At 39.0% G+C, this 26,223-nt stretch overlaps 2 protein-coding genes across 2 annotated transcripts in view; one reads left to right on the top strand and one right to left on the bottom strand.

The window, feature by feature from the left end:
* LOC133986011 (ankyrin-2-like) overlaps positions 1-593 on the top strand; it is a 123,527-nt gene extending 122,934 nt beyond the window's left edge. The window contains exon 56 of the mRNA XM_062425781.1: positions 579-593. Within this exon, the coding sequence (XP_062281765.1) occupies positions 579-593 (15 nt within the window). The remainder of the gene's footprint in view (positions 1-578) is intronic.
* A 3,185-nt stretch (positions 594-3,778) lies between these two features.
* camk2d2 (calcium/calmodulin-dependent protein kinase (CaM kinase) II delta 2) overlaps positions 3,779-26,223 on the bottom strand; it is a 40,851-nt gene continuing 18,406 nt past the window's right edge. Inside the window, exons 3-20 of the mRNA XM_062429188.1 lie at positions 23,288-23,347; positions 21,402-21,456; positions 20,538-20,603; positions 19,880-19,952; positions 18,183-18,285; positions 17,944-18,027; positions 17,710-17,804; positions 16,554-16,676; positions 16,229-16,312; positions 15,921-15,963; positions 14,698-14,738; positions 13,282-13,341; positions 11,684-11,728; positions 11,371-11,419; positions 8,983-9,058; positions 8,790-8,884; positions 6,346-6,584; positions 3,779-5,364 (exon numbers count right to left, since the gene is read on the bottom strand). Of these exons, the coding sequence (XP_062285172.1) occupies positions 6,352-6,584; positions 8,790-8,884; positions 8,983-9,058; positions 11,371-11,419; positions 11,684-11,728; positions 13,282-13,341; positions 14,698-14,738; positions 15,921-15,963; positions 16,229-16,312; positions 16,554-16,676; positions 17,710-17,804; positions 17,944-18,027; positions 18,183-18,285; positions 19,880-19,952; positions 20,538-20,603; positions 21,402-21,456; positions 23,288-23,347 (1,385 nt within the window). The 3' untranslated portion in view covers positions 3,779-5,364; positions 6,346-6,351. The remainder of the gene's footprint in view (positions 5,365-6,345; positions 6,585-8,789; positions 8,885-8,982; positions 9,059-11,370; positions 11,420-11,683; positions 11,729-13,281; positions 13,342-14,697; positions 14,739-15,920; positions 15,964-16,228; positions 16,313-16,553; positions 16,677-17,709; positions 17,805-17,943; positions 18,028-18,182; positions 18,286-19,879; positions 19,953-20,537; positions 20,604-21,401; positions 21,457-23,287; positions 23,348-26,223) is intronic.

The following is a 26,223-nucleotide window of genomic DNA, read 5'->3' on the forward strand; positions in this document are numbered from 1 at the left end:
TATTCAAAGAGAGATAACATAAAACTAATCTGACTAGATAATTGTGTTTAATTTTGTCATTTAGGAGAAATAAAACGGTTGTCCCATCGTTGTCCCATGCCTGCAGTTGTAATGATTAATACTGTGCTACTCAGTGCAGCTTGCATCCCACAGTTTTACATTTCTAACATTAGAGTTTGATTCAATTCATGAGTGTTTTAGTAAAGCCTAGCTTTATTCTATTAATTATATCCTGTTATTTCAATGATTACTTTGGGATGTTTTGTATACAACTATGTTTTACCGTACCACAGCAGGGAAATGGCCTTATAAATTCAGGAACAAAGTTAATGAAAGTCACAAGATGAATATCAGCTCAAAGAAACAAAAGTTTCAATTTCCAAGAATGTGTTGTGTTGGGTTTTAAGTGTTCTGCATGATTTACAAAGCATGTTATCCTTTGTGGGTACTCCTATGATATGCAATTTCAAGTATTGCAACATCTGTTTCTTTGATTTATTTTTGCAAAGCCACATGTGTTTTCTAAGGTTGCTGACTGTAGCATTTTCCTCTGTTTGTGTCTGTTTCCCCCTCTGTAGGGCCCACATGCGTAAAGGTCACACCCTCAGACGAACAGTGGTGAAGGGAGCTGGGCAGCGAGAACAGATCCTTCTAGAGCAAGTGGACAGCCCTACAAAGGGATCAAAACCATGTGATCTCCGGCAGCATCTCCACCAGCTCTTTCACCACTACTGGGAAGAAGAAAAGGAGGACAATGATGATGATGATGATGATGATGATGATGATGATGATGAGGAGGAGGAGGAGGAGGAAGAGGAGGAGAAAGAATAGAAGAATGTGTAGAAGAGAGTTTAACACTCCCAGCCGCTGGCTCTGCCCATGCTAAAGTTCCCCCTAATCCTATGCATTAGCCACATGCAATCTCAGTGTGCACCAAGGCACCTCAAAGCTACCACAGTCTTCCCATTTAGGTCCTGGAAGATGATCTTTTGTTCACAATTTGGAGTTTTCTTCCCTGGCTGGTATTACGTAGTCATGATTTCCTTTTCATGTTCTGATGTTGTTTTACCTTTTTGTGACCAAAGAAAGCCTTTTGTTGTTTTCCTCAAAATGTTTGATTCTCATGTCATAATTGTCTTTGATGTTTTGTCTTGATGCTGTGGTAGAGCGACAAAAAAACAACAACAACAACTAGAAAACAGAGAAATGCTATTCACATCAGCCAACTCACAAACCTCCTAAAGGTAAAGATCACTTTACCCGTGAAATACTAATACTGCTCTCTGAGTGGGTGCTTGGACTGAAAGACAATATTTCACATTGCACTGCGTCTCACAACCAGAGTTTCTCAGATATTCCTTTACTGGAAAACTGTCTCACTCACTGTACTTGCCTCTCCGCTCTTTCAATTCAGGTAGTCACGATGTCACACAGAGAAAACCAGACTGTATCGACACTGAATTTAACTGCTGCTGCTGTGTTTTGTGTAGGCTGTGTAATCTGTCTTTGGGAATTATATATTATCTATAATCTAGACATTACTGACATCTGTAGCCTAGGAATTAATAATCACTCATGTGAAGTAGAGCAGGCATGACTAATCAACATCTGTCATTATGATCCTAGCTTTGACTGCTTTGTAGTTATATGGATTGCACTTCTGCCTCTCAGTCCCTTCTGTGTGTGTCTTTCTGTGTTATATTTTTCTCATATTCTCATTTTTTTCTTTTCTTTTAAATTGTTGATCATGGCTCTTATTGTGTGGATAGTGGCTGTGAGTGAGGTTGTACTGTAGGTATCGTATGTTTGTCTGTGCATGAAGTTGAACACTGCACTGACAGCTGCTTTGAGGAGAGTATTGTCTAAACTTTGCTTTTAACTTTGTTGTCTGTCTTATTTTAGAGTTTATTTTTTGATTTTGAGTTAAGCATACTGGGTAATATAAAGAACCTATTTAATCTTTGTTTGTATGCCAATGAGATGCTTCTGTTCCTTAGGAAGTCCTTCAGCCTTTGCCACTGGTGAGTGAGATCATGACAGCTGTTGTAGAGACACTTGTCTGATATAACATTTGTGGTAAGGTTATCAGGTTTTTCTGCTTTATTTAATGATAGCCTATATTAGTTTATATTTTGACCCAAAGTGTTGGACCATGTGTTGGGTGCGTGATTGTGAGTGAATGAGTGTAGTTAAAATAATGTGTGTCAGTTTATGTCAGCAAAGAAAAGAAACATTTATTTTACACAAACGGTATTTGCACTCCTGAATGTCAGGAGGGAACACCTCCATACTTTTTGTGGACAGGACGTGAGGTATACAGTATATTATTGCCACACTGACCAGTCTCATTTTGGCAGGACAAATGATAAATACAAGATGGCGATACACTACACATAAGCATAATGAGGCCAGTTGAGAGCTCAATATATCATTATTCACAGCTCTGAGCATTGCTACTGTATGTATCTACAACATGTAATTATTTATTTCACTCTCACTGTTTACTTTGTGATTTAAAAACATGTAAAATGCAAACTAGTGGAAGTTCACTGTGACAGATATGCTTTTAATTTGATGAATCAGCATCCCTTTTCTGTGATGATGACAGTTATATACATATACAATGCATATATAAATATCTATAAAGGCATGTATTACTGTATCAAAATTCAAAAAGACAAAAACAAAATGGCTGCAGTGTGTCTATGGCTGATAGAGAATAAAAATCTACAACTGTATGTAGTGTTCTATCTTTTTCTGTCTTATATTGTAAATTTAACTGCTGTCTAAATGGTGCTGTGAGAGGGAATACAGCATGAGAGAACACATTGTACGCCTTTAGACAGCAATCCAAATCATGCTAAATTTCTTGAAAAAAATTGTATTCTCATCAGTGTGGATACAATTGTTCACTGTTCATCTTTTTCTTTGCTGAGAGCCAGGCTCTCTTTTTCGGAAAAGCCGTTAGCCCTCACTAATTGCACACATTCATACCTGGAAGCGGCCCTGTCCACCCCCAGTCCACTAAGCATAGTAATGATTGACAGGCAATTCTGCTTTCCCTACACACCTTTATCCTGCTTGTCCAAGGACTTGGCAACCTCCAGGTCACAAGCCTGCTTCTCTGACCTTAGACATATCTGTTAGTCAGAGTACAGATGCTCCACGTCCTTTAATTGGTCAAATTTGATTTTATTGACTTTGATCAAACTGTGGTCAAATCTTAATATTTCATCTTCTTCCAGCTTATTAAAAGTACAGAATCAATGAATATGCCATATTACATAATTTTAGAAGTTTAACTAATGGAGACAAGATGTCTCATACTTCAATGAAAAGTGTATGTGCACTGGAGACTGTAAAAACAGGGTAGCGGTTTCTGGCACAACTTCACTTACTTCTAAGGTGCATGCAGAAGGGGGAAAAAGTCCAAAAAAGTCAAAGCTCTAGCAACACTTGAAGTATAAAACAACTGTCATAATAGACCAATGAGGGTCATGACCCTGATGAAGGCTGCAAGCCAGAACGCGTTGAAATTTTAATTAAAGTTACATTTGCATGGCAAACTTATATACTCCTGTTGGGATTATATGTTATTCATCTATACTCAAAAGAGTATATTAAGATAGAGCAAAGGTCACAAAGACATGATTCAGCTAATCAGCTTCAAATCTAACACACACAACAGTAGTTCCCTTCCATCTCCTTCTCACTGAAGCAATAATGACCAACGAGCAATAAAAACAAATGAAAACTCATTCATTATCACACCTTTTAGCTGATTTATTTATTTCTTAAACATGTTAAGCCATCCATTGCCGTGCTGGCAACAGGTACACACCATATAAGGAGTGGTGCATTGCATTGACATCATACGTTTCGTCAAAAGAAATGTTTACCGTATTTTCCCCTTAAAAAGAAGAGACAAAACCAATTGATGAGAGTGAGCAGTAAGGATGACGAAGACACTGGCATTGTCCTGCAGTGGTAAGGAGACCACTGGCGAATAGAAGCACTCATCGTCAAGGAAGACATCCAAATATTTATTAAACTCCAACTCTAATTTGTAGTTTTTCACATTCTCCTTCACCGTCCTCTTACCATCCTGCAATGTTCTTCATTCCACAGCTTTTATGTGTCTTCCAGTTTTACTAGCCCAACCATCAGGGTGACGTTTAACCTGACTGAAGGTAGAGACTATAGTGCCTTTGCCCCATCTTCATCATCTCCACCTTCTCTGTGCAATTGGCAACCTAACACACTGGAAATGACGAGAATAAAATAACAGAAAACCTACATACAGTACAAGTACAAACATTATGAAAAATGAGCTTGTTTTCTCTCATTTATATAAAATGTAAGGGGTGCTTCAGCAACCACAAAGTGTTGTTTTTCCTCGTCTTAGATATGTGGTTTTGATATTTTTGCTGGATGTTAACCATAACTGTTATTGTTTTTACAACAGTTGCATGATACTGGAGGACATTAGAAACATTTGGGACAGGACTGATGCACAACATTAACAAATGCAAACAAACAAGTCAGTGATTCACAAATCAAACAGAAGATATTATAGTTTCATATGATCTTACTCACAATATTCCCCCCCATGCACTACACAATAGTCTTGAATTTTCATATATTACATATATGCTACATTCTCTTATTTCTTACTTCACTGATATAAAGGCAAACATATCTCAATGCAAAGAGTAAGCTGCTCTGTTTTTCTTTACATTTAAATTAGTATTATAGGTTGAAGTCGGACAATTCAAATAGTATGACTTAGCTCATAGCAAACATAAATGTAGCTCATAAACTGGATTTTACGTAAACTCTTAATTCCTCTGATAGCAAGAATAGCAATTTCAATGTTTGTTTGTTTTTTTTTATCAACAATCACAATGTATATACATCACCAGAACTAAAGCAAGCTCAATTTTAACATTCTGATCTTCCAAATGTTTTTGTATTGCACACACATAAATACACATAAAAATACAGAGATAATTTTTGGGAGAGATTACATTAGTAGATTTTAAACATCTCTATTTTATATTTAAAATGCATACCAAAACATCTTAAAAAACAAACAAAGAAACATTTTTGTCAATATGTACGTTTCATAATGTCCAAATATGGTGTGCAGCCACCCGGTGGTGGTTTTTCAAATGATGTCCATTAATAAAATGCCATAACAATAAAATGTATTAATACTTGTGTCCTGTGCGATGTCATGTCCTTAAAGTAAGGTCAGAGGTCAGAGAGCAGTTGCGGGTTGGCTAGTTGACTGCCCTACTCACAGATTTGCTGATGGGAAATTTTTGTTGTTGTTATTTTGACCACATGATGATTTTCCATTAACTGCAAAAAGAGAGAAAGAGAGCATAAATATGAATCTATAGAGCAACAAAAATATCCACTCCCTGCGTAAAGAAATAATCAGACCAGTAGTTTCCAGCAGAAATTTTGACTTGTCATAGTACAAAAAGCAGATCAATAATAATGAAAATACCAAGACCCTGAAACAGCATGGAATTCAGCCATTGTTAACTTAATAATTCGCACCTGTGCTTTTACCTGTGCTTTTCCTACTAATGTGTCAAAATGTCTGCATGTTGGCTCACCATTACTTCCTGTGAATCTTAAAGCACGCTAACACACAGTTGTTTTCAATAGTAGACCTCATATCAGGACTGTGTGGGTGTTTACAGGCTAGACAGCCATCTCCCTGATTATCCTGTCACTTTTGTTGCACCTACTAAGGTGGGAAAATTTAACATCTTCATGACATCTTTATCTTCATGTTCTTCAAGTCCTTTCAATAATGTCAATATGACGTGAATTAGCTAAAATAAGTGAAAACACGTGTACGTGTGTGTGTGTGTGTGTGTGTGTGTGTGTGTGTGTGTGTGTGTAACTGGAACAGAGTAATCACTTAAGTGATAGGTTTCTTAGTCAGCTATGACAAGTTAAAGCATCTGTCATGAAAAAGGCCTTACATTATGAAATGAATTATCAAGCTAAAGAATTGCTCTTAAATATTCCAGCTTTGCGATTCTATCTTGGTTAGTTCACGTAAAAGAGTAACTAATACCAAGATAATTAACGTTTTTTTTTATTTCCCCAAGTCTCTGACAATATCCAGCACCACTGATTGGTGCGGTCACAAGTGAGCTCTGTTGCACCTGTAACTACAACAAACAGTGTACTGACACACCTTGGCATACTCTTCTATATCACTGCAGAAAGGTGAGAAATTAAATCAGCAAAAAGTCAGTAAAAACAACATTTCCATCTGCTGTGACGTTTCTCATTCATCAAGGTTAATACTGTATTACTTACTGTCTCTTACTGAGAGGGGATGCTGGGTGAGCCGGAGCGGTGGAAGTGAATGTTCTGCCACTTGCCATCGCGGCGCTGCCACACACGGGTCTCCTCAGACTGCATGGTGCGGGGCATGCCACTGCTATCCATGTACTGGGTCAACCGAATATAGGCAATACATGCAGCATTTTCCCCAATTAGGTGCACATGTGGGTTCAAGAGGATGGTGTGCACCGGTTTATTCCCTTTAGAAAGAGCTGGAAATTAGACAGTTGATTACAAGTACAGTAAATGTCAAGAGGCAAAAGTCTCCACATGTATATATTGGATAGTGGACAAGCACAGGCTTGCCAAGTGATTGAGGTTTCTGGGACATATCTAGTTTATCTGAACTATTTTTACCCACACTGAGGACATTCTGCCATTTATAGCCGTCATTATTCATTCAAGATTTTTTGCTCCAAGGTTAGTCCATAATCACAGCCATGCCTTTTTAGTGTACTGTACTGCAAACGTGAACTGTAAACTGATAGGGATGGATATTGACATGAAATCAACAATGAAGACCATGACCACTAATACACTATTGACATTTTGATACAGAGCATACATGCACCATACTCACACCATACCATAGGTCAGTGTTCTCCAACCCTGCTCCTGGAGAGCTACTGCCCTGCATGTTTTAGGTATCTCCCCATTCTAACACACCTGATTCTAATAATGAACTTGTTTTAAGTCCATTGACAAGTTTCAGCTGCATGATAACGAGTTAATTATTAGAATCAGGTGTATTAGGCTACGTTCACACTGCAGGCCTTAATGCTCAATTCCGATTTATTGCTCAAATCCGATTTTTTTGTTTGGTTGTTCATATTACACTTTTAAATGCGGCCTGTCTGCGGACTGCGATGTGAACAGCTCACGCTCCTGAAGTAACCCGCATGCTCAGTTGATCATTAATGACGTCACGCACAGAACGGTGTTTACGGAAGCGAACATGGCAACAGCAACAGCCGATGAAGTTACTGGTAGTCTCATTTAGGAGAAAGAAAATTAATACTTTAATGATGTCCATTTTTGTCAGCTGCGTAGAACTGTGATGTGTGTTGCTCCAGAATAACGTCAAAGCCGCATTAAATGCGACCTGACTGTACAGATTGTGGTCGCATTCAAAAAAATCCGATATGTATCCGATTCAGTACCACATTTGAAAGTGGCCGGATTTGGAAATGTCAGGTTCAATGCGACTTGAGCGAACAAATCGGATTCAGGTCACTTTTAACTGCAGTGTGAACGTAGCCTGAGGGGAGATACTTAAAACATGTAGGGCAGTAGCTCTCCAGGAGCAGGGTTGGAGACCACTGCCATAGTCTGTACCTAACCTGCCCAGTGCCCAGTATGCTATCTCAGTGAGTTCCCAACACAGCTGCTTCATTAATTGATGACGTCTGCAGCCTCTGATTGCATCTATAGTGCCAATCAAATGTTTGGAGACAGTAGTCTGTTCGAAACCGCATACTTTCCTATTACTCATACTGACTCTGACTTCATTTGAAGTATGTAGTGTGTTTCAACTGCGTAGTATGCGATTTATAGTATGCGATAAGTTCCCAGATGGTATACTAGATTCGCCAGAAATGCAGAGTATGCATCAAGAGCTGACTTCTTACACTCAAATTACCCAAGATGCAACGTAACTTCTGAAAAAAAACTAACAAACGCCACAGATCACCACCTCAGTGGTTTCAAGTTAGCTACAGCCAAGGTATGTTCGCTTCCTCTTTTCAAAATAAAAGCACCAATTCTATCGTTATGGTTTTCTTCTTCTTTCAGCTTCTTTCAGCTTCAGCCTGCTGATTTCAGCTCGGGTAGGAACGAAATGCATTGTGGGTTATCGTGTAGTTTACTACAGTACTACAGTTAGTTGATGGTAGAAGTGGAGTGGGGTTTTTCAATCAGTCCTGAAAAAGTGACTCTGGTCAGATGATGTTCAGCTGCATGTCTGACATTAATTCTAGCTTCTTCAAGCATACTTAATTTTTTCATCTTTTTCAGCGACTATGCTACATACTCAAAAAAACATCAAGTATGTTGTACAATTAACAACTTTTTGGTTCCATCCATGCAGTCATTTGTGAGGCCATTTGCCTGTAAATGTGAGCAAACAAGTAAAACAAGAAAAATCTCAGGCACAGCTGGAAAACATTCAGTAGATTGTTGAGAATAAACAATAAATCCTTCCAAAACCAAACTCTCTTTTCAGTCTCTGGTTTTGGGTGCAGAGCCAGCTAGCTACTTACACCTTTTGGCACAACCCCATACCAACAGTTACTACAAATTTCAACTGCTCTGGACAACAGTTGTAAAATGTTTAAGGATACTTGAACCTGAGGCAGTATCTTGATAATGCCGCTATAATTCATTTTTGCCATAGTCAGAATTAATGTTTTTTAACTCACCATTCTCAAAGTAAAAGCGGTGGAAGTCATGTCCTTCCACCAGGTTGCCCAAAGCCTCGGGCTCAAAAGAAGTCAGACCAGGGTCACAAATCTTCCTGTTGCACCAAAACAGAAGACAGAATCAGCAAAGGAAGTAAGCACATTATCATACTGAGTCAGATGTTACTGTACAAATGCAGAATAAAAGACTTACGCATAGGCTTCAAAGTCTCCATTGTTGATAGACTCTATCAACTGCTCAGTGACTTTGATAATTTCCTGTTTGCGAGCTAAAACAAAAGATCACAGAGCATCATCAGTTGCACAAACTGATTTTCACTGTATTTCAGGCAAATGTAGGTCTGAGTGCAGAAAAAAGGAAATCTGACATCAAATTAGCTTCAATTGGGTTCTAGTCTACGGATTAGCAGGACTTCAAACTTATTAGAAATGGAAGGCGCTTGAAAAAAAGTATTTCATAAAATTTCTGTTGTTTCATGTTCGTGTAACAAAACAGAAAGCCTCCCATGACTAATAGTGATACCAGGCAGGGGAATGCAGGATGACACGATTCCTTTCATCCAACAAAGCTCAAAATGAACAAAGACAAACCAATGCTCAGATGCAAGTATTTGCTACGAAAGCAGTTTTGACTAAGTAATGTTGAGTTACCTTTATTGTTATTGGTGCAGGCTGGGGATATTGAAAACATTACTTAATTTGTGCAACAAAAAGACATGTTAAATAGTAAAAAAAAAAAAAATCAATGTCTTTCACCTCCTTTGCCTTGTAAGCTACAATGTGTGTCTACATGAAGCTTGTATGTGAGTCAGCTCTTTATTATGTGAGTCATTGTTTGAGTAAATCAGAACAGAAGGCAAATTGAGGAGTGAGAGGAGAGTCTGTATGTACCAGACATGAATATGTAGCAAAGGAGAATCTTCTTTAATCAAAATATTGAGGAATAAATCAAACGGAAGGAGAAGAACTTTAGGGGGTTAAATACAAAGGGTTTTATTTAAATGGGAAAGAGGTAGTTAATGCAGCACAAGGTGCAATAATCTACACCAGGGAAATAAACTGAAAACTAGGAACACACAATTTTGAGGCACTTTACATGGAACAGTTTCCTCCAGTGATGACCACGGTTATTATAGTTTTTATTTTCATTTCATTTTTCAATTGTTTGTTTTTTATTTCAGTTTAGTTTTAGTTAGTTTAACACATGATTAGGTAGTTTTAGTTTAGCTAGTTTTTATTTAGTTTTGGTCTTAGTTTTAGTTTTTCAGGTATTAGGAGGTAAGCCTTGATTTTTAGAAGCTGAAAAGGATGAAATAATGAATGACACTTAGGTAAGGTTTGCTGTAGTGCGTTTGTCTGACTGTGAGCTTACATTAGCTGTCTCCTGCTTCTCTGTGAGAGGTTCGAATGTGGACTTTCACATTAGTGGGATATTTTCGTTTTAGGTGTATCCCACAAATATTCCCATCACTCTTTTACACTTTTACTTTTATCTACTGGTAGTCAAAATATTCCCATATTGGGCTGTGACGTTTTCTGCCTGGAACTTCTTCTTCTTCTTTCTAGAAAATTGTAACTTGCGCGTCAAGCATCTTCTTCTTGTGAGTTATGCAACAACCGGCATCTGCTATGCTGCCACCTTCTGGAGCCAGCCCGTTATCTCAAGAAGTCAAACTGAACAGGACAGTAAAAATTGACGGAGAAAATGAAACGACAACGAAAACAAAGCTGATTATATCTGCATATCTATATCTGTTTAGTTTTGGTTAGTTTTGCATTGTTCATTGTAGTTTTTATTTAGTAAGTCATTTTTATTTCAGTTCACTTAATTACTTTTTCACTGATAGTTTTAGTTTTAGTCTTAGTTTTGGTTAACTATAATAACCCTGGTGATGACTGGGTAAAATAAAGGGAACAAAACAGGGCATCTCCCCCACTGTAGAGGGACTTACTCTGAACTGAGGAGGTGGGAGTCTGCCTCGATTCAGACATCTGTGAGGAACGGCTCTTAGAGCTCAAGATACCGCTTACTAAGCTGCCCAGACGAAGGGCTGTCAGAGGTTGCATGGGTGGATGTCAAGTGTGTGTGTTGAGTGGGGGATGTGACAGAAATCAAGGTTGTTTAAGGCGTTTGTATGCATTGACAAATGTAGGAGGATTGTGTGGGAAAATTGATATTTTTGACAAAACAGAAGAAAGGAAAGAAAGAAAGAAAAAGAAATGTAAAAAGAAGAAATATTTAGTGATAACAATAAAAAAAACTATGCAAAACTGAAAAAGCAAGCTGTGTTAAGCAATTTCTGGAACAATGTTGGACATAAATCTGAGAAACACAAGGCTGCGAGACAGGGTACGACAGAAAAATAACAGGGGGGTCTGCATGGTGTAAGAGAAGCTGACAGGCAGCAGGATGGCACAGTGGTTAATTTGCTGTGCACTTTTACCGTGTTTTAATACACAATGAAGAAAAACATGCAAAAGTGTGATCAGTCTAGCTGGAAAAGGTGAGGACGGACTGCTGAAACCATACAGTATGTTTGATAACTGTAGGTAAGAGGAAAAAAACCTTGAGTTTCCCTACCTTTAACATCTTCATCTTCTATGGTGGTGTTCGCACTCTCAATAGACTCCTTAAGAATGACAACATACATATTTTAGGGTTTGGTATAGAGTACAGTATGTATGCATGACTACAAGAGCATAATTTATGTTGCCAGCTGGACGAACATTTTCAAATAAAATGCTCTTGCAAACTCAGATTTAACATATACAATGATTTAAATATAATTTAAACATTTGATTATGTAACAGTACTACAATGCTTGCATATTTATATTATTAATTCTTATTCCTAAAAGAGAAAATTTTGTTTAAATTTTAAAATATTGTAATACCTTGTTTCCATCCACAGGATTGTGGATCACAGTCGTCTGTGGTTCCTAAAGAGAGCAAGTGAGAAATTGTGTGAAGACATGACTAGAGGAGTCCAGAAAAGGTATGGTGGCACAGAAAGACTGTTAAGAAAGTAAAGAAAATGTGCTTGTGTGTGTTGGCAGTATTTGAGTATTTGTGGGTTGAGAATTTTGCCTATGACTTATTTTGGCCTCATTTTGAACTATCTGTCTTATTTCTATAAATCTATACATTGCATATATATATATATATATAATCCTAACCCATATCTGATATTCATTTTTTTGAATGACCTTCATTGTTTTATCTTTCCTGGTGAATGGTATGACTGCTCAAAGCCTTTTTTTATGTGTCTGCTTTTATTTTATCAGTCCTCAGCAGTGTCCTGCCTCGGTAATCTGATGTCTTGGATTTTGTAGAATCGATCCTGATGACCAGCTCAGTCCTTCTAAACACTCATCCAGATTACACTAGATTATAACATCAGCTGTGTGTGTGTGTGTGTGTGTGTGTGTGTGTGTGTGTGTTTGTGTGTGTGTGTGTGTGTGTGTGTGTGTGTGTGTGTGTGTGTGTGTGTGTGTGTGTGCGTGCGTGTGTGTGTGTCAGAGAGAGCACATGGATACAGAAGAGATGATGGAGAAAGGAGGATAGAGAGAGAAAGAGAAATAGATGTCATGTGCCTATGTCCAGTGTAATCAACTTGACAGAAAATGGGAGGAGAGAAACCCTTTGACATCATGCAGAGCAGCAGTCATGTGGTCTGACATCGACGGCCAGTCAGCAGACACCATGCACAAGCCAATCAATGATAGCCAAACCACTTGGGAATGTAGCATCATAATGAACCTAGAAGCCAACATCCTCACACTCCATCCATGCACAGACAAACCATTTTAGCAGTAATCTCTTAACTACACATCCTCTGATGGCTACTACAAGAAATGTACTATCAAATGCAACACTGACAGCGGTATAGTATATTTCATGACATGGTAGGAGCACATGCATGGTGAAGGTGTGTAAGGAGGAAGAGAGGAGGGGTTCTTGCAGAGAATAGGGGGACAAAGAGCCGAGGGTTTGAGGTAAAGGTTGTCCCTAACTACAGATTTAAAACCATACTAGTCGAATCCTGATCCAAACATACATAAAGGCTTATTGTTTCAGCCTGACATTAATACTATACAGATCCAGCAAATCCAAACTGGCCAAGCTCTATATGCCTCATGCATGGTCTCGTAATTCAGATGAATGAAAGAACACATCAATCTGAATTATAAATACATTATCTTTCATGGTTAGCGGTATATAATGTGCTGGAGCTGGACATGCTGTGCAGTCACAAAAGCTTTTACATAATATTTCATTCAGGGATAGCCTAAAGTTAGTACCCATGATCTATTCTATATTCTTATACACTGGGTTAAGAATTGAAAACTTATCAAGAAAAGCTGAGATCAAACAGGAAATGATCCAGCCCTGTGTGAAAGGGTGAACCTGTACCTCCTCCATGGTGGGGTGTGAAGTGGGGAGGTGTGGGGGGTTTTGTGGATGAATGTGTGGTGAAGATGAGTGTGTATACCAGTGCAGGGGCAGGGCCAGTGTCTTTAGGACTGGTCACTGTGTTGGCTTTGTTGTTGACCTGCAGGGGGCAGTGTAGAGGTGATATGACACACATACACACTTTCCAGACACACATGTGCACACATGTGCATGCACACACGCACAAGCTCACACACACACACACACACACACACACACACACACACACACACACACACACACACACACACACACACACACACACACACACACACATTGACTAAAGGTCCATTCATAAATGATCATCCAAACTCATGTGTCCTGAAGATCAGATGTTGCTGAGGTTCCAAAAAACCTTTCCTCATCCATTCATATCATTGTAGATATGTATCAGTCCTACCATTTACTGAGGGACAGAAATAAAGATTGAATATTCTGAAAATAAATGTTCATTCATTTCCAGTAAATGAATACACCCTGCTACTTGTTAGCTATAAGACTATGTATGTAAGTAGTTTAAAATAATTTGAATGAAGGAAATCAAAACAGAATTAAGTTATTCTGGATTCACCAGTTCAGTTAAAAAAGTTTCCCTGTACATATTTCAAAACATTTACTATGTCAAAGATCTACAACATATTTAACATTTCTCATTGAAGGCATGTCCCTTCATTTTTGACTCTACTGTCTGTGAGGACTACTACTTATTGTATTTTACTGTATTGTGTCACATGAATAAGAGATGAACTCCCTGGAATGAACCTCCCAGCGTGACATACTATAGGCCTGACTAAGACCCAAACATTGATCCATACAATGTATACAGCGGTCCAATCTCAAATCAATATTCACTTGCATGTAAAACAGTCACACTGAATTAGTCAGTCACACTCTCAACACTGTGTATGTGCTTACAGGTATGCACACAAGCACACACACACACACACACACACACACACACACACACACACACACACACACACACACACACACACACACACACACACACACACACACAAACACACACAGACACGTGAACACATGCACCTGTGCATAAAATGTTATTTTCAGATCCCCAAAAGCACAGAGAAATAGGATAGCGCACAACAGGTCTCTATAGTTAATATTACAGTATTATGGAAAATATGAGACAAGGTCCATTCAGAAAAGACAGACAGGAAATACCAATGTTTTTTTGTTTTTTTAAATGAGGATTAAAATAGAAATGTAACTCAAACAAAATCAATGTGGTCTGCTGTGTCACGAGAACAACTGTGAGATCAAGCTCATAAAATAACAACCTCTGCCCACTGCTTTGAGAGACTGTCCCTGAATGATGATGTTGTTATAAGTGCACAATGCATAATAATTATTCATAAGGCTCCTCAGACACTGAACATTCGAGCAGACTAATGCAAGAAACAAAGTGTTTTCTTCACTGTGCAAACCAACTCACCTTAACGCCGTCTGCTTTCTTGTTGAGCAAACTCTTGGCTGCTGTAGAGGGGAAAGAGACAACACTTCAGCATGAGGGTTCACAAACAGAGTCTGAAGCCTGAGGCTAAACTATCATGCAGCAAGCACATCAGTCAACTGTGCTTATCTTCAAACTCCAGGTGCAAAATCCAACTGTAACATCCATAATGCAATGCAGCTGATGATCCAAATGGCATCATTATTTATGCAATGTTGTTCTCCTGCTACATATTAATTCACATGTGAATGGCTGAATGGTGGGTAGTTCATTGAGTGTGTATTTAGCAGGTGATGAATGGGATAACCAACCTATTTCAAACCGACTCGCGCAGCATTTTTTCATTGACATTTGCACACATACACATGCACTTACCTTCTAGCAACCACATATACAATCCCACCAATTCTTCTCCCCTCTATTTCTTATGGTATAAAGACTCCAAACACTAAACTGCATTTTAAAATGCATGCTGTATCCGGGTATAAATTCCTAATCTCATATCAGCACTTTAGCAAGCGTGTTCAATATTGCTCTTTTGACTCCCAAACACCTCATCTTCATGCACATGTGATTAGCTATTAGAATAGTGAAAAGCCTAAACGTCACTACTTATTAGTTGGGCCCAACCACACCTACTTCATCCCGTCATTCCAAAAATCTTACCTCAAATGGATACCACAATCCAAAAAAAAGGAGGAAAGAATATTGAAAAAAGGAAGAAAATTATGAATAAAGAGACACAAATGCACTGCTGCATTTTATTGTAGAATGAAGAGAGAAAGCAGGCCATTAAAAGGCTGAGAAAATAGAGGTAGGTCAAATAAAATACATGCAAAAAGGTATGACAGAGAGAGAGAGTGGAAGAGCATCAGCTAAAGAAGAGAAAGATAATGAGAGATGAATCTGTTTACCAGTGGCCTCTTTGCGCCAAGATCATCTTTATTCTAAAGATGAACAGATTGATGGCATTCAAAAATAGGTTAAAAAGTATCAAACATTTGATAGCTTTACCTATTTGTAGTGCCTGTGATCTGTTTCCCCATTACTAGAGGATGAATGTTTCAATGGATGCCTAACCATACTATCTTCAACATTAAAGGCTAAGCCTCCTGTTATTTTGTTTTGTTTTTTGATGGACAGTTTTAATTCATAAGATGTGTTTGGGGGACCAGGTTTTGTATGACAGGCTGTGAGAGACATACCTGAGAAGTTTCTTGTGACCAGCAAAGTGGTCAAAATGGCTCCCTGCAGTGATAAAAGAAGGAAAGAAGGAGGGAATGATGATGAAAGTAAGGAAAGAAGAAACAGAAAGAGGAAGACTGGTTATAAGGTTATAGCAAGAGAGATGACTACAGCAAAGGGGCAACCTGAAGGTTTCAGAGAACAAGTCATCATTTTGCTAAGTTACCCTGAGAAGTCTTGAGTAAGGAAGACAGTGAGAAGGGGAAGAGAACGATGGCTGGATGGATTATTCTGCATAAATAGAAACAGAAGTTGCCAGAAGTCTCACCTTAAGTTTCCTCCTGGCATTGAATTTCTTCAGGCACTCCACAGTTTCCTGCCTGTGCATCATGGAAGCTACAGTAGACCGTTGCTACAGGAAGAAGATGAGAGGATTTTAGGATTAAGAGAGAATGAAAACATTTGGTGGGAAGAATGTATGGATGTCCATGTGTAGTCAACAATACTGTGGAGAGTTTTGTGTATTTGTAGAAGTTGGACAATATAGCGTTCTTACTACAGATGTTTATCATTATCAGTGGGTGTGCTTTTGTTTTTGCTTTGCCTCTGTATTTCTGTTTGTTACTGCATCTCTGTTTGTGTGTTACACATACACAGATCCAGGGGTGTTTGAGGGCCTCTGCGGCAGTGATGCGTTTACTGGGGTTGATGGTTAGCATCTTGTTGATCAGATCTTTGGCCTCAGGAGTTACAGTGTCCCACTCTGGGGATGGGAACTGTCAAAAACAACACATTTTCAAACACTCATTACGTTGTTAAAGCTTATAAAAATCAAAACATAGCAACACACATTTGTAATATCCCTTTTGTAGTGAGGCAAATAAGCAGAACAGGAGTGTCACTCATTTTCACTCACATGAGTGACTATCAGAGATATAACCACACTTGATATAGCCTCTGTGAGGATGTACTTAGACACAACAGTGCTTTGAGTTTACTAATGTCATCTAATGCAGGGATTCCCAACGGGGGGGGGGGGGGGGGGCCCTCAGGGGGGCGCCAAAGATCCACTGGGGGTTGTGAAGCCCTCTTGATTTTAAGGGGTGTAATACTTTTAATGTGTTAAATATATTGCGAGGATAAGGGCGTGTATAACGTGAACATTCCTCCTGCAGTATACACGGAGGTTAACTAGCAACTTGAACAGGGAGCTGATGGAGAAATGGGAAGCATCATGGAGAAGAGACTGCAGGCCTGCACAGTCCTCCTTGTGTGAGAGACAAACAGCGGTGGAGAGTTGACACAACAAGTAAACTTGGTACGTTGCTGTAAATGCAATAAGAGCTCTGTGAGTATAAAGCCAAGAAGAGTCATTTATTGATTTATCAGTGCAATATGGGTCCCTCAAGAAAAAGGTTTGGAACCAATGATCTAATGTCATCATGCTAACATGCTAAAATAGTGATAGTTACCATTACCATTTACAGTTTAGCCTGTTTGCATGCTAACATCTACTTATTTGTACTAAACACAAAGTACAGCAGAGGCTGATGGGAATGTCCTTAGTTCTGCAGATATTGAGTCAGAAACTACAGTATTATTTGTATTTAAATTGTAACATGATGAATAATTAAGGGATCACCAAAGGCAATCCATCCAATAAGTTGTTCAGCTATTTTAGTCTGGACCAAACCGACTGGACCGACGTTGCCATACCTAGAGCCAAGCAGGCGGCTTTAAAACATTCATACTCTCATAAGTGATTGTGTGTGTGTGTGTCTGTGTGTCGATATGTACAAGTACACTTACATCATAAGCCCCAGCTTTGATTTGTTGGTAGAGGCGGTGCTGGTCCTCATCCCAGAAGGGAGGATAGCCCACCAGCAGGATGTATAAAATCACACCTGGAAGGGAAGGATGTCATAAGTTCAGCACAAAACACAAAAAAACATGAAGGTGACACCTGACCAGTTCAGCCAAAGCCATAGGTCTGCTCTAGAATCAAAATCATACCAACATTGAGAGAAATCAAATGTTATTTACCACAAGCCCACATGTCCACTGGTTTCCCATATGGGTCTTTCCTTAGAACCTCTGGAGACAAGTAGCCTGGGGTGCCGGCAAAACCTGGAGGAGTGATATGGAGGGAGGGAGGAAATGTGGAATGGTAGGTGGGAGCGAGCAATTCAGTGACTAAGCTGTTTCTCAACTAACTAAATGATTGGTTGGTTGCTTGATTGGCCAACTGATTCTGGTTTAAAAATGGATGGGTGAATACTCACCAAACCATGCCTGCTGGTCCCCCTGCACCTCGATAGCCAGCCCAAAGTCAGCCAACTTGACCGCCGCCCCCTTCAGCTTACTGGCCAATAGAAGGTTCTCAGGCTGGGGGGGGCGGAGTCAAACAGGTTAGAGGTGAGAGGTCACACGCTCTGGGAACAAGCCGCCCACAGACACAGATCTAAAATCAGATTAGCCAAACCAAATCCTAATTCAAACTATTAGGGGTCAACGATGCTAAACTGCTCTTAAATCAGTGTCTGAGGCAAGTCCCTTTCTGCCACACAAAATGACAGAGTAACAGACATGTGCACGGGACCAAATCTCTACGTGACCAGGAACACTTCCACCACTGAAGCTGTGGACTTGTTCCCTCAGTCTGATGGATTCAGAAGGAGTGAATTGGTAGCGGACATGATGTGCTTGTCCACAGTTACACCAATCCACTGTTAAAATCCATAAGTGGGAACAAAGTGCACACTGCAGGGAGAAGGATACAGGGGGTGAGGTGTGGTGTAACAGGAGACACGGATGCAAAAACAAGTGACTCAGCCACATATGGGTAACGACAAACGCACGCTGCACACTAACACAGTTTATCACAATCACAAATACATGCAGGCCCCCAGCAAGCACACATGCATACACACTCTCAAACACACACATAGTCACAGGTGCAGAAAGGTCTTTGCTAACCTAGGGCCAGTTAGACACTGTGCTCAAATGAATAATACATTTTTTTAAATTTAGAGACTCTAAACACATACAGCCTGTGAGCAGTCAGTTTCAGGACAAAGACACTAACTGACAACTGGACACATCTAAAAAATAATTTACATAATGTGAATAAATGTCCCTTATTATGAAGCATCTGAAAACTTGAAAATCACCTGAGCAAAGGACGTATGTCCTAATAAAGTTGACAGATCAGAAATCTGATTAATCATCATGGTTATTTGATACAGTGGCATGTTCACAGTCCATTTGAACATATTCAAGAGAGCACTCTTGCATTCTCCTTCCTCTTTCCGCCACATAAAAATGCTCTTGGGAGGTTACAACTACCATTAGAATATTCATGACCTTGGAAAATCTTTTACATCTCAACATAATTTTTACATAATTATGCAAATGGTTATCATTCCTGAGTTTCTGGTGCATGATTGCTTCTATTCCTATCAGCGCTGTGCTACAGTCACACGCATGCACGCGCACACACACACACACACACACACACTGACACACACACACACAAAGATGCTGGCATACTCCATACAACATGGGGATAGTATTAGAGGAGGATCTTTATTCTTGACATTTGCAAGACAAGTACTGAAACAAGAGTGCTGACTAGCTCAACAAGGATGTAATGTAACAAAATACAGGATAGCTGTATTCTGAAAATAAGAGTCACAAATTTCAAAGCTGAGGTCAAGGTCAAATCATCTTCATTAACCCTTCAAAGCTTTTAGGGTCTCTACATTGAGAATGAGAGAATGTGAAAACTAGAAAAAAGTTTGTTTTTTTAAACCCCAGTGATTTCAGTTTTATTTTATAGACAAGATTACAGAAGAAGCAAAATGTGTGGATGCAAAGGGAAGGAGTATGTGGAGATTCATTGGCTCTTTCTTAACGTTGCCATCTGTTGTACAAAGTCAGGACTAATCGTGGCTGCAGCCAAGGCTGCAGTCATACAAACCTTAAGATCCCTGTGGACGATCCCATTAACATGGCAGTGATGGACACTCTCAAGGATCTGCTGTATGCAGTGGCTGGGGGTCGGAGAGTAATGTGATAAATGTAAGGGGAGGCAAGGAAGAAAAAAACAGGAAGAAAGGCAGTGAAAAAGAGAGAAGGGAGGTAATTAATTAAGAGGAAGAGTAGAGGAAACCATCCCATAACAATGTATCATATGTCTTTCTCATTAGTCACTTACATGTGATGCTGTTTTCATGAAAGATGACATGAAGTCACCTGAAGGTTAGTCTTTTTTTTTTTTTTGGTTACAGACAAACCAAAGCTTTACAATGTCTATGAAAAGAAAACACAGATACTCTTCCCCTCTGTCTCTCTCTCTCTCTCTTTCTGGGGAGGCAGTATTTCAATGTAAAGCTGGTAGTGTAAGGTAGGCTTTGTATGATTAATACTGCAGGCTATATGTCATAAATCCCCTTTATAAATAACTCTTTGAGATGCCTCAAAGACAAGGCAGTTGTATCACACCTCTGAGACGACCATATGTGAAACACACAAATATACACACACGCACACGCAGTTGTTCTCGCGGGTAACAGACAGAGATACATAATGGCTGCTGTGCTCAGCAGTGTATCTGTGTGTGTGGGTGTGTGTGCTACCTGGCATCAGCCTCACTGTAGTACTCCCTGGCCACGATGTCCTCGAACAGCTCTCCTCCTGTAACCCTGTGGCGAGACAGAGACAACATTACAGTGAACAAGCAATGTTTTTGCATATGTATGTAAGTATTCATTTTTCATGTGTATGTTTGTGTGAGTATATGATTGCACAAGAATGTGCAAATGGGTATGAGTCAGACCTGCCAACACTCCCAAAATACTCTCCTGTATTTAAAGGCCATCTCCCACTGACCTCTTGTTTAATTTTTTTCCTCCTGGGAAACTCCCATAATTTCCATGTCACTCAAACTTCTCAATCTACACAGACAATCCACACACTACACCCTCCACCCTCTGCTGCTGATTTGATTCATTGCATGCAGGTACTGCTGGTAGAGAGAGTAGGGGCTGGTTTGTCTCAGCCAGCAGCTAAGTTTACAAGAATTTTCCTAATTTTAGATAAGTGGCAAACTCAGATAAACAGTTAGACTAAATACAGACAGCTTTCGGGTTATGAGCTTATCCAGCATGCTGTGGTTGTGTAAAACATACTGGCAGTGGATTGGGACACTGTAGTAGTAGATGAAAATATTGCTTCTCTGCATGTGGAATGTTTCTTTTCTTGGCTATTGTGTGTGTGTGTGTGTGTGTGTGTGTGTGTGTGTGTGTGTGTGTGTGTGTGTGTGTGTGTGTGTGTGTGTGTGTGTGTGTGCGTGTGCGTGTGTGTGTGTGTGTGTGTGTGCGTGCGTGCGTGCATGCATGTGTGAATGTATGTGAATATCTTCAAACGTTTTGTCCCATTGGACATTCTACAAACATACCCTCACATGTGTGGGCATGTGTGTAGGTGAGTCTGTTACTCACAGATCAAACACCAGATAGTGGAAACCCTCTTCTGATATGCTGTCATGGAGCCGTACTGTAGAGGAGATTTAACAAACACATGAAACACAAACACAGGACAGAAAAGGAAAAGAGAAAGGAGTTAATACTATACTATTTAAGTCAATACTTGTTATTTGCATCTTTCTTTCTGTTGCTGTGCCTCAGAGTTTGGTTTTTGGTAATCAGATGTGTCAGAGATACTGTGACAAATTCAATATGCGACATATACAGGAATGTGAAGTATAGTCAAGTAGTAAAATGAGTTTCCAATGTATAATATATTTTACCTCCACTTAATTTGGTGATTCACGCTGTTATCAAGTGTGCTTGCATTCCGAAAATGTTCTTAGTACAGTTGTAGTTGCCATCCCCGCAATCACTGTGATTGGGGGAAACTACTAAACAACTATGACTCAAATAACCCCTATAATCAAGTTCAAATTATAGAGTGTGACTGACTATACGAAAGCCACAGGTATATAATAGGTATGTTTTCTTCCTGAAATGGGCTTGTTGCCTCAAGTTATTGAAAAAAGCAAAACATGTTGATAACCTCAGTAACAAATCTCCATTCACACGCTGTCCCATTTAGGTCAGGGAATTAGTAAATGATTCATGCATGTTTATGCTTATTGTTAATCTCTGACCTTGTTTTGGATTTAAAGATAGGAAGTTGACATTTTTTCTTTAAACCTGCATGAACTGATTGTGGCCAAATGGGGACAGCTCTGCTTTTGGTCATCAATCCATTTTTGAAGGGATATATCTGGCTTTTTAGCTGCTAAATGCTCCGCTATATACACCAGCTAGCATCTAACTGTGTCTGTTTTTCTGAAAAAAAGCTTCCTGCTGCAGAAAAAAACAACACTATGATGGTAGTGAGGGAAACAAAACAATAAAGTTGCAAGACGGGGAGTTAAACAATAAGCTGAAACTCAGGTGTCAAGTGATAATTCTTTGTAGGTTCAGCAATACAAGCAACGCTTCTCACATTACACATTGTCATTTTATATATTGTTTATTATTATATATTCTTAGAGTTTTATACATTTTAACCCGAATCCATCCAAAAGTGTAAATATGTCAAATTAGGCAGTACAATTTCAAAATTTCTTCCACGCTGATCTTTGGTTTTTAAAAAGAACAGTTCAAAATTTTGGTATTACATGTTTTCTCGCTTTCTTGCACAGAGTTAGAGAAGAAGATCGATACCACTGTCATGTTTATACACTACATATAAAGTTAGGGGGAAGCAGCTGGCTTGGCTCTGTCCGAGGGTAAAACCTCTAAAGGTCACTGATGAACACATTGTATGTTTTGTTTTTTTTAATTTAAAAAACAGTGTGTAAAAGTGTAAAATAGATGAATATCTGGTTTTATGCAGGATTATGTCACTGTTGGTTGTAGGTAACAAATCATTTGTAGCTTCTGGGCTTAAAAGTGCTGATATAATTAATTAAATAATACATTGTGGCCTGTATAATTCATTGTAGTACATTAATCACATAACCAGTCTTTTTTCTATTTAAAATGAAAATTTCTAAATGTTAAGACGTTAGATGTTCTCAAACTTCATGAGAGCAGAGTTATCTTGGAAACTGACTGGAATGGCAGCTGTGGTGCGGAACTGGTTTGAGAAATCTGAAATAATGACAGCGAAGAAAAGAAAGGGCATGTGTAGGGAGACAGGTTTTGTCAGAGGTCTCTCTCTCTCTCTCTCTCTCTCTCTCTCGCATAACTGTGTCTAGAAGATGAATAGCCATAGCTGGAATCACCAGAGACCTGAAGAAAAAATGTGTGTTTTCATTTTGTATGCCTGTGTGCTTGTGTGTGAATGTTTTTTAGATTGAGGACTCGCAGCTCACCGATGTTGGGGTGCTTCAGTAAACGGCAAATCCTCGCTTCTCTCTCCAGCTTCTGATGATCTAAAAGAAAAACATGGCACAGACATTTTATTTTTAATGCTCTTCATTATTCCCTGCTATGATTGGCTTTTTGAATCATCTAACATGAAGTTTTGAGTCAGTGGAGGACACAGCGCAGTGTTTGTGAATGTATTGTGCATGCATGTGTGTGTTGGCTTCATGTCAGTGCTGCTCTTTTCCTTATCAGAACTGAAATGCTTGACAAAAATAATGTGACCTGATATGTTCTTGGTTATGTGCCACAAACAGACAGGCAACAGTGAACAACAAACACAGTGAGCTGCCACTGTGGATTCATATTAACCTCTGGTGTCAGGGCTCAGTATGAGCTCCTACAATTGGTGTAGAGGTTTCTTTCGCTGCCCTGAAGACAAAATGAATTCACTTATTCAAAAGCGTAACCAAATTAATGTAAAGAACATGAGGTTTTTTGTTTTTTTTTACTATTAACATTTTCTTATTACAGCAGCCTGGAATCAGGGGACATGATAACACATGGTACACTGTGAGAGTAGGTGTGGATGATACAGTTGAACTCAATATCACAATATTAACAATATTTTTCCAGTACAACTGATATAATCATGATATTTCACATGTATGCAAAATCACATCATCTTAAAAATGTATTTTATATTTAGTACAATGAACTGCATTACACTGTTATATCAGACTAATCTCTTCACATAAGGGAAGATAAAACCAAAACTATGTGATACCACTGAAAGTCAGGAAAACAACATATTAAATAATCACCCAGCGCTTTATGAGAAGATAGACATTTTTAAATAATCAACTTTTGATATATCACCAAAGTAGCTATGTCACATTGCATTAGGCTAGGGCTGCAACTAATGATTATTATTAGTATTGATTAAACCGCTGATTATTTTTTTAGTTAATTATTATTAATTATTACAATTTTTAATTTATTTTTAAATTAAAATGTATATATTTGATTGAAAAATATAAATTAAAATGTCCTAAGTGTCCTATGTGATGTAAAGAAATTTCTTGTTTTTTTCCAAACTAACACTACAAAACCTGAAAATATTATATAATATAATATTATATATACATATATAATCAAGTAAGGTGATAAAGCAGTTTCTTCCCAAACCAGAAACTGGAAACATAGAAAATTCCATCTTCAGCATCCTTCTTCCAATATAACCTGCATCTCTCCTCTTCACATTTCCAAACCATCTATCTCGCTTCTCTTGCTTTGTCTCCAAACCATCCAAACCTGTCCCTATAATGCACTTAATCCTAATCCTGTCCTCTCTTCCGCACTCCATGTTACTTTAACCAGCTGACCCCAAGAATTTAAACTCATCCACCTTCACCACCTCTACTCCTTGTATCCTCACCATTCAACTATGCTCCCTCCCATTCATGTACATGTATTCCATCTTACTCCTACTGACTGTCATTCCTTTTCTATCCAGTGCTATCCTTTACCTCTCCAGGCTCTCCTCAGTTTGCTCACTGCTCTTATGGTGGCCAATACTAAAATCACCAAATTTCACAAACTAAATGCAACATAGTCTCTACAGACAAACAGTAAGGACAGCTTGCACTTGTGGTTACTGTACCTCTGCCATGTGACCACATAGAGGCTTGGATGACATGTGATCCAAGACCCCACAGAGAGCATCTTGTGAGACCAGAATCATTTTATCTGCCTTAGTGAAATAAAAAGAAATAAAAAAACAAAGTCCAGTGACTCTGATTCAGAACAAATGAGTCAAAGCAGCAGTCGTTACAATGAGTGATGCAGAACAGTGTTGAGGCGACCCATTTCAGCCTTGCCTGGGGACACACAGAGAGAGGGAGAGGAAGAAGAGCAACGGGTTCTACTTTTTTTTCTCCAAATAAAATAGGACGCCTATTTTTCAACCTTGTCTCCTTCCTCCACTATTCTGGATGCTATGGAAACTGTGGACTCAGTTCAGCTCAGAAGCAAGACCAACAGACAAACTTAGGGCTCCAGTTTAAATTATGCAAAGTGGAACTCAGTGTTTTTTCAAAGGCTGGGTAAAAATGCCAGTACCAGAACTGAACTCACTTCACTGAACAGTGAAATGAAAAACAATTTTTTTTTTAAAAATATCTTTTTGCCTTTATTAGTAAGTTAGTGGCAGAGAGGCAGACAGGAAAGAGAAGTGGGTGCGACATGTAACATGGATTTGAAACGGGGACGTTCCAGATACATTGCATGCACTGTAACCACTCAGCTACCAGGGCGCTCCATGAAAAACAAATCTAACACAGACTGTGGCTGCACTACAGTTAAAACTAAAAGTACAGGTAGAAGAGAATTTAGGGAGCGCCCTGGTGGTTGAGTGGTTAGAGCGCATGCCACATAATCACAGTGTTCCTGGTTCATATCCCGACCTATGCTGTAGGTCATTCCCCCCTGTTTCCTGTTGGCCTCTATGCCAGTCACTATATAAATAAAGGCAAAAAAAAAAGCCCAAAAAGTTGATTTAGACTGTGCCCGAGTATAGTGAGTTATATGAAGGTATGTTTGCTCCCTAAGCTATGGAGCAGGAGGTGGATGTGTGCCAGCCAGTTTGATGATCTTCCAAAATAAGTGTTCAATTATTCTCCCATGTCTCCATCCAAGTATTATACGCAATAAATCAAAATCACACACAACCTGTTCAGGTGTAGCAATGACTTAGGGCCAGACATATAATGACACTTGAGGTGTGCCTGAGGTGGAAAGATACAAAAAATGTCTATAAAGTGCGTCAGGGCCACATGTAAAGGGCAAAACTAATCACATGATACTATTAAGAAACTGAAGGGCTGGTGAAGAAGACCGTGGGAAATATCTGATAGGGGGTCTGCTTTGCAAGCTTTTGTTTGCT

Source organism: Scomber scombrus, chromosome 2, assembly GCF_963691925.1.
Source record: "Scomber scombrus chromosome 2, fScoSco1.1, whole genome shotgun sequence".
Lineage (NCBI taxonomy): Eukaryota > Metazoa > Chordata > Actinopteri > Scombriformes > Scombridae > Scomber > Scomber scombrus.